The sequence below is a fragment of the Engraulis encrasicolus genome, chromosome 14 (assembly GCF_034702125.1).
Source record: "Engraulis encrasicolus isolate BLACKSEA-1 chromosome 14, IST_EnEncr_1.0, whole genome shotgun sequence".
In the NCBI taxonomy this organism is placed as follows: Eukaryota; Metazoa; Chordata; class Actinopteri; order Clupeiformes; family Engraulidae; genus Engraulis; species Engraulis encrasicolus.
In genome coordinates, this window is record NC_085870.1 from 34202703 (window position 1) to 34211564 (window position 8862).

Genomic DNA, 8862 nt, shown 5'->3' on the forward strand with positions numbered 1-8862 from the left:
TTTTTCTCAACAAAATAATCATTCTCATAACTTCTTGTTCAATTGTGACTTCCTGCTGTTGTCTGTGCACATGGTAAAATACGTTTCTCATAGTTTTCAGCATTTAGCAAATGCTTTCGTCACCATGCAGATGGTTGTGTACAACTCTCAGCTTTTTCGTTCATTATCAATTGCTTATGTCATATCACTCAAAAAGCTTTGTCACTGAATACACAAAACTATCTCAAACCCCAAAACATTTAGGCCCATAGTATAAGTCTTGACATGCAAAATGATTTACCAAGCTGCCATAAAGTGTTAAGCACTGTATAATTTCCATTGGATTTTTGTCTATAAATGTGATCTGAATTGGTAAATTGCTCGCTGGTAAATATTGACACTCTCTAATTAAAAGCAGTAGAAGGGAAAGAGAAAATGATACGATGACTAACCATTCTGCTGGCACTGACGCGTTCATTGACACAAAAACTTGGTTTTGAAAGATAAACTAAGGGTTTTGAGTAAGAGATGCGGTTTTGCAGGGCATCCACAGTGTTTTGCCATTTGTTAAAGCTGTTTTGAGAATGAATATTATGTTTTGCAAATTGCGAGAGAAATTCGAGAAATGTACAAAACCAATTGAGAAAAACTGTATTATTTGTTTGATCGTTGTTCCCTGTATCACAATCTCAATGGGGCTGTCCATTTGTTCATCTTTAATATAGACCTGTGGTTCACAAGCATTTTGAAAGGGAAGACCCACTGACCTCTTCATAATCATGCCAACGCCCCCCACTCAACAGCATGATGTTGAGGATTATGAAAACAACACAGCATAACAATAATTCTGTAGGCTATTATTATTATTGATTATATGATTATATGATTATTATACAGCTCTCTAGTATGAGGAGAGAGAGCTATCATTCACTTTGAATGGGCCCCCCCCCCCATTTGTGACTGAACGCCCCTTCTCAGCTGTCTTGCTCTGAACGCCCAGGGGGAGAACCCCTGATGAGAAACACTAATATAGACACAGTGGACTGATCATATCATTGTGCCTGTGTGAGGGGCTGGTTAATGTGAAAAATAACTGGGCTCGGTTTTGGTCCCAGTCTAGGCCTGGAATAGGCTACTTTTCATTCCTCTGAATATTGAATGCATTGACATTAATGATCAACCCAAAATTAGAAAAAAAAGCAGAAAAAACTGTATAACTGTACTACCACACCCAATGCAACACCATCCCATCTAGTCTGCTACACCCATTCAGTGCTCGCTCACACGCTCTCTCTCTCTCTCTCTCTCTCTCTCTCTCTCTCTCTCTCTCTCTCTCTCTCTCTCTCTCTCTCTCTCTCTCTCAAGGCTAATGCCCTCATTTCTTGCATAATGTGAACTCCGCTGAGTTACTGAGTTAAGTGCGGCTTGTTCTCTCATTTGCTTCTCCAGTAAGGCAGCTTGGGTTCAGACCAACTCCCCAGACTCCCTGCTTGTTTTACATAATAGCACATTTTTCTGAAAAGTCCCATTAGCAAAAACACATTTTTTTCTTACAGACGAGTTTAAAAAAAAAACCAAAAAAACGCTGATTATATTAAGTACAGTAGTTGCATCTCTTAATCACCCGCATAAAACGGTTTTCGTAATGTGGCACACACACACAAGAACTCTACTGGGTCTTTTCTCTTTAGAAATTCACACACGTTTATTTAGTTTACTGCCCATTGTCATACCATTCAATACACACACACTCACTCCTCCACACACAGATATTGTCTTGATACACACATATGGTCCTGACACGCACATATTGTGTTGACAAAAGACCACACTAAGCTGACTAAATGCCATTAAAATCCACCTGGCAAGTGCATGTTTAGGCATGCCAACTTCTTTTCATCAACCACCGTATAAAAACACAATACAAAGTTTTTTTTTAAAAAGAATGGAAAAGTTCAACAAAAAAAACACGAGATTCAGATATCTGTGCACTATTCTCAAATAATATTTTGGCATTGACAGAGCACAAACATCAGCCGATTAGTAGAGAGAATTGGGTCATCGCTGTGTATATTCAGTAGGAATAGGTTTGCTATTGCATCATATAAGCCAGCATTTTGTACTCCCAATGTGCATCTGTACAATATTGAAGTGTCTCCAACATAAAATATTGTTTTTCTCTTTCACCCTGTACACAAAAATGTAATGGTCCAGCCACATAACACCACAAAGACAATTGGCTGGTCTGTTGACTTAAACACCCACATTTTGTTTTCAAATGGAGAAACGTAGACCTTTTGTGTGTGGTCCTTTTTGGCACACAAAATATATATTTTTCCTTCTTTTTTCATTTCCTCATAGCTTTCAGCCTAGCTCATATAACCAAAATACCCATCACCCTGTAAGTATAGTACACATTGTTCTTTCTAAAAGCAAAAAAAAATATTAATCACGATCAATTTCATGATCAGATTCTAACATAAGGTCACTTAATGGGGCTCTTCACCAGGTCAAACTTGGCTCAAGAGACAGGAAGAGGGGGTGAGCCATAAATATTTGGCGCTACATGACAGTGAAACGGAACAAAGTTTTGACTGAACCAACAGAACACTGCACCATCAGTGCGCCATGAAAACTGCTCACCTTGGCAAAATGGAGGACCTAGCCTCTTGTGACAGCCCTGTGGAAGTGCCAACCTTGCACATTAACCTCTCCTGTAAATAGGCACTGGAGAGGAAAAGTAACAGTTTCAACGGAAGCCCTTATTACCTTTTAAACTGCTTTTCACATTGCAGCAAACTTAGCTAGCCAGCTCAGATTCTTTAAAATTCTCCTAACTTGCACTCCTCTAAAGACGTTTCTACACAGTCCATCTTTGTGGAAACATTCAGTTAAACCTTCAGCAACATTCTTTAACCATTCCTTTCAAATAACAGCTTATGAAAGCAGGACTACTTCACTGCCCAGCAGACTTTTTCGTATTCCAAGCAACTTTTCACTTTTTGTTACAGCCTCTATTCCTAAATAAGTCATATCTGTCATATCTGTCCCGTCTATGCATCTCGATCTCATTGCAAAAACCTAGACCTGATCGGTGCAACCATAAGCTTGCTATTCACATGGAGCCCAGGTCCTGGTCTCATATTCTGTTGGACCTTGCAACCCTTGTGCAAGGTGGATATTATGGACAGTGAGGACCAGTCTCGGTTCGACACGGTGGACAGCGTGCTATATCCAGAGTAGTTTGATTTCGGTTCCGGTTGCTGTTGTTTGTCTTTCAACGTGTTCTGCTCCGTCAACCTGAGGGTGTAAGATGTCACTTGGGTGGGGCAAGTCGTTGTCGTCTTGGCACACAGTGAGGCCTTTGTTTGCAATAGCGGTGCAGGAACTGTCTCTGTGGGGGTGGAGCAGGCCGAGTCTGAGTCGGTCTCGGTGGACGAGACGGAGCTAAGGACGACGCGAGGAGGCTGGTAAAGCGAGGTCAGCGGAGTCCGCATAGCCGGCGTGGCCTGTGTGGCCTCTGCGGTCTGCGTGCCCTGGGTCAGGAGCCGCTTGCAGGTCTGGGTGCCGGTGGTGCGCACGACCCGCCGTACCGTGATAGTTTTCACAGCTACGGGTGCGGGTGCGGGTGCTGGTGCGAGTACTGGTGCTGGTGCTGGGGGGGCAGTCTGTGTTCCCTGGGTCAGGTGGTGCTTGAGTGTCTGGGTGCAGGTGGAGCGCATGACCGGCCGTACCACTGCCGGAGTAGATGGCTGAGGAATAGCTGGTGCCGGGGCTGGTTTTGGTGCTGTCGTCTGAGTGCCTTGCGTCAGGTGGTGCTTAAGTGTCTGAGTGGAGGTGGTACGCATGACAGCTCGAGGCGCTGCAGGGGGATTAGGCAGGGCTGGGGCTGGGGCAGCAGGAGGAGGAGTGATGACTGGGGCTATGGAGGTCAGAAGAACCCCCAGGCCTTGGCCGGGGTTGGGCCTGGGAGCAGTGGTGGGTGTTTTTGTGGGGCTGAGACTCGCACGGGTGAGAGGGGCCACCTGGGGGCCTTGAGGAGGAAGTGTGGCTTTAGTGTTGATGGCCAGGGACTTCTTGAAGAGCCGCTGGAACTCCTGCTCATACTGCTCCGTCACCTCGCCTGTCAGCTCGATCAGGTTGCAGGTGTTGATGCGGCCGTCCGTCCACCTGAACCTATTGGGAACATTTTTTTAAAATGATGATGATGATGATGATGATGATGATGATGATGATGATGATGATAATAGTGATTATTATTGTTGTTGTTATTATTATTGTGATTATCATTATTATCATTATTATTATTATTATTATTATTATTATTATTAACCATTAGTTACAAGTATGCTCCTTATCACTTAAAAGTGATGAACCGTTTCAAAATCTGTATATGGATAAAGATTTCAAGATCAAAATAAAAATAATAAGAAAAGAAAACAAAAAAAGTTTTCACTGAGATGCATTTGCTTCACTTGGTGAAATCTCAAAAGTGGAAGATTAACAAACATAGGTGAAGAAGAAGAAGAAGAAGAAGAAGAAGAAGAAGAAGAAGAAGAAGAAGAAGAAGAAGAAGAAGAAGAAGAAGAAGAATTAGAAGAAGAAGAAGAAGAAGAAGAAGAAGAAGAAGAAGAAGAAAAAACAGGAGGTGGAGGTGGACAAGTAGAAAAGAAAGAACAATAGCTCCTTTTTGTGTTGAGTGAGTCTATAGGGGATCAGTAAAATTGCAACAGTGTTGCTTGCAACAGAGGAAAAAAGCGTGACCGCAAGTGTTGCGACAGAGTTGCTGTTTAGTCAAAGAGTTCAGGTGAAGAGGTGAATCAGTAGTATTATTAGTAAACAGTACCTGTACGTGCCCATGGCAACCTTCTTGCCATCCACCAACATGAACTGCTCGTGGACTCTTCCGGTGATGCGTACTCCGGAACGCGTGAAGTACCTGAAACCGGCGACAGCCCGCACACGCATCTTCTGTGGGGGACAGCATATCAATTGTATCAGTGCCAGCGCACTTGACTTATCCAAACAACAGATGTGTCATCTGACACCTTGAGATCTTTGTTGCTAAGTTCAAACAAAACAAAGCAAACATCAACATCTCGTCACCAACAGAAGGTGGCAATCATCCTACAAAAACACAATGACAGCACTGTGTGTGAGTCATGTGTTGGCAATAGGTTTACCTGGAGTTCTGCCAAGCGCACATCGGAGTTTTTGCACATCTGCAAGAAAGCTGGCACGGCTTCTTGGTCCAGCAGGATGTACACGGGCACCCTGCGCCGAGAACAGGCCTCCTGCAGGTCTCGGAAGATATCCAGGTCCGTGAAGTTGTCTGTCACTATTGCGATGGCCTAGACAGAATAACACAAAAAAAGAATATTGGGAAAGAGAACTGTTAGTAATCTGCATTGTGTGTTACACAATCTGTGTTATACAGAATAGAAAGCCATCTACTACACACATTTATCGGTGCTGTAAAGATCTAAAAAGAGATCTTTTTGCGCATTTGCTTTCTGTTCTGTTTGACTTATCTGAAACTGGATAGATGAACAGTGATGTTTGCTGTTACTATACATCCTCTGTTACGCACATGCGAAAACACACAATCTTTTGTTACATGGACTTTATTACAAGTACATGGACTTTATTACAAGTGTTTTGTTTTGATTGCCTCCCTCAGTGACTTAAACTAGCTGCTACACATCCAGTCCACTTTGGCGTTTCTTTGTTGTTCTGATTCTAAGAAATGCACTGAATGACTAATGTATATAACCACATTACACAATTGAACTGCATGTTCCCCCTACATAGACGACAAACAGAGATATGGTTGCCAGGGCCACAGATTCCCCCCCCACTTCCTGATGTTGTGAGCACAGCACCGGGGAACGTATGGGAACAAAATGTTCTATGCAGTGCACACATTGACAGATGTGATGGGAGCAGTCCTGCCTTGTTATGCGCGCAGCTCTCCTAAAGCTAGGGCGGCGGCGGCCACACTTAATCTCCTTTGACAAATTGATTTTGATTTTTCATGTGTGTGATCCATTGAATTCCTGTTGTTTGCCGAACCACTAGAAGTTGAGTTTGCTGTAAATCCTTGCCAGACTTGTTTCTTGGCTCTAATAAACACAGGCTATAATAGCCTACTGCCAATAAAGCAAACGACACTATTTATGTGTGTGTTCAAGAAAATCATTGATGACCATAAGGACTTGACCGCGTGGGTTTGTTCATCTAGCCTCTTGGCACATGTCTGCTTGTTATTAAATAAGTTACATTTCCCATGATCAGCATTTCCCATTTTGCATGATCAGCAAATGCTGTACAGTGGGAAACTGATGAACGCCTGTGACGTAGGCCCTAAGCCACTTGCCTTTTGTCAGGTAGCCTATAGGACGCACATATTGTACCTAAAGAAAGTTCCCGATTCTTTTGCCTTAGGCGGCTAGTTGCTGGCATGCTGGCTGAACCAGTCTAAATTTCAAAATTCGTCGAACTTTCCAAGAGTTTGTAGAGCATCCTTCACCAACCAATCAGGTTGGCTTTTGACTAATACAAAACGTACAGGATTTAAAAGTCTACAAGGAGAGGAATAACGTCACCTTACCCTGCAGCTAAGTCTAAAGGGCATGCTGTCTAACAGGTGCATCGGCGCAATAGCCTATAATAGAGAGGTTGAAGTTGAAGTTTTAACTGTAATACTGTAGTAACTAGAGATGTTGATGGCATCCCAGCAGCTACTGCTGTAAAAGAATGGACACAAACTGGGGTTGCCACCACTAACAAAAAAACTGGACATTTCCATAACAATCCATTTTGCTTGTGCGCAATAGCTCCCATCGTTCAGTTTTCAGGGAATCTGTAGCCTATTTCCCGACTGGTCATTAAAACATTGAAAAACGGAAAACTAGGACAGGTGGCAACACAAACACAGACACATCATTGAAGGCTATCATCTTTTAGAAGTCTATATCCCTTTGCTTTGTGACTGACATGTGGCATCACCCTCTTGCGCGCTGACTGCTCGTCTACTGAATGGGAGGCTGCCAACACTCAACACATGCATCCACCATCATAACAATCAAAAGTCACGCACAATAACGATATTATCATATCAGTAATGATACAATTGAGCCATGGCGAGTTGAAATTACTTTTTCTTTGACGAAAACCACTACCTACCTCTTTTGCGCTTTTGATCATCCTCCTCGCCGCCTCCTTGCAAGTGTAGATTCGCTCAACGGGTGTATAGGCAGCATAGTTTGGATGAAAGTGTGCCACGGATGTGGTAGGTCCTCGCAATTTATATGGGTTTAGCTCGGGCCATCCAATATCAAGGGTCGGGGCTTCTATGTCGGACACATTTGGGAAATAGGCAAGAGATGTGGTGTCGTGCAGAACGTAGGAACTGCTGTCTCCGGGCTGGGGCGGACTTTCGTGTGGCACGGCTGTGTGCAAAATAAACTCGATCTCGTCGTCAGAAAGAAAGTTTCGGACACGTTCTTTAGTCAGGAACGCATAGTAGGCATCGATTCCTCCGGCGACCAACTCCTCCACGGCGAGTCTGTGGCTTTCGCTGTACACCTCCTCGACGTTCTGGTCAGGCTGCCGTCCTACATAAGAGGACGATGACCACCATGTCAAGGGCTCCTCTTCCACGTTCTGTGTACAAGTAGGCATTGCGCTCAGTGCTGAGGTCGTTAACCACACTGTGTCTGGAATGCATTCATCTGACTGCATGCGGAGTTGACACCGGTTTTGTACTTCGCATGTAAGTCTTAACCCATCCTACTTCTTCACAGCATTGGTGGAGCTGAGGATGCATGGTGACTTGCGCAATTGTTTTTGATTGACAGTTACAAGGGCTCAATTTTTGTTTTAGAATATTCACGTTTTGGCCTAGAAGTGTCCACTATTTTAAGTGATGGTGATGGTCTTCTTAAGTAGGTAATACGGATCATATAATCCAGAATGAACACAATAACAATGATAACAGACTAGATGTAGGTTAATATCCATTCTGTTTAAGCCCTGCTCACTTTTGAAAAGGCAATTGCATGGACCATTTATTTTACTTTTAACTTTACAATATCCTACCTTGTTTGTTCATGCTACGCAAAGGTCCAGTTTAGAAGCCTAATATACTGTGAATTATATTTTTGAAGTTACTTCACAACTGGGCCAATGGCTCTGGAATGCGTTTTTAAGTGGTGGTGCATTCTTTTTTTCATTCTATATGTCTTAACAATGTTACTGCTGTCTGCAGTAAAAGTTGAGAAAGCCTCATGTCATGTAGGGGGCCCAAAGGTGTGGATGCAACCCCCTGCATCCCCCTTTCCAGCAATATGAACTGGGCAGTCATGAGTAGGCGCTACAGTTACAATGAATTCAAATAGGCTACCCAATAGAGTGTTAGTCTAAAAGATTTGGAGCAAATCTGTCACCCATTTAAAAGTTATTGCGCAAACAGTATCCTTCCAGCCAGGTACCTACCTACTTTGTTTAAAAAGATTTTGTTTGGTCTTTTATGGCTTTATTGATGATAGGACAGTGTGAGAGGTGGACAGGAAGCGAATGGGCAGAGAGACCCGGGCCGGGAATCGAACCCGGGTCGGCCGCATGGCAGAGGAGTACCCTACTGGTTGTCCACGGCAGGGCCTACCCCCAAAAAACCTAATTTTCACGATGACACAAAGTGTTTCTAGTGTGCAACTCATGTGCTACCATTGCCTATTTCACAACAATGTAGAGGTTTGACATATGGGCCTGTTTAAAAATATGTTGGCCTAGAGTATGTCTCATAAGTGAGAACACCCCTCATATTTTTGCAGATTTGTAAGTATATCTTTTCATAGGACAACATTAAAGAAATTTCATTTT

General features: G+C 43.2%; 1 protein-coding gene across 1 annotated transcript; it reads right to left on the minus strand.

The window, feature by feature from the left end:
- Nucleotides 1-1668: 1668 nt before the first annotated feature.
- On the minus strand, nt 1669-7739 carry LOC134463282 (protein FAM83D-like). The gene is made up of 4 exons (XM_063216493.1): nt 7165-7739; nt 5163-5330; nt 4826-4950; nt 1669-4155 (listed from the first exon to the last, which is right to left on the minus strand). The coding sequence occupies exons 1-4, from the start codon at nt 7720-7722 to the stop codon at nt 3048-3050; spliced, it is 1959 nt and encodes a 652-aa protein (XP_063072563.1). The 5' UTR covers nt 7723-7739; the 3' UTR covers nt 1669-3047.
- Between the last annotated feature and the right edge of the window lie 1123 nt (nt 7740-8862).

What these genes read in the sequence shown, in the direction of transcription:
- LOC134463282 (XM_063216493.1), bottom strand. Translation starts at nt 7,722, where the DNA reads ATGCAGTCAGATGAATGCATTCCAGACACAGTGTGGTTAACGACCTCA. An exon ending in TGATCAAAAGCGCAAAAGAG is followed by an intron (nt 5,331 to 7,164) that starts GTAGGTAGTGGT and finishes TATTCTGTCTAG; the next exon opens with GCCATCGCAATAGTGACAGA. An exon ending in GTTGCCATGGGCACGTACAG is followed by an intron (nt 4,156 to 4,825) that starts GTACTGTTTACT and finishes TGTTCCCAATAG; the next exon opens with GTTCAGGTGGACGGACGGCC.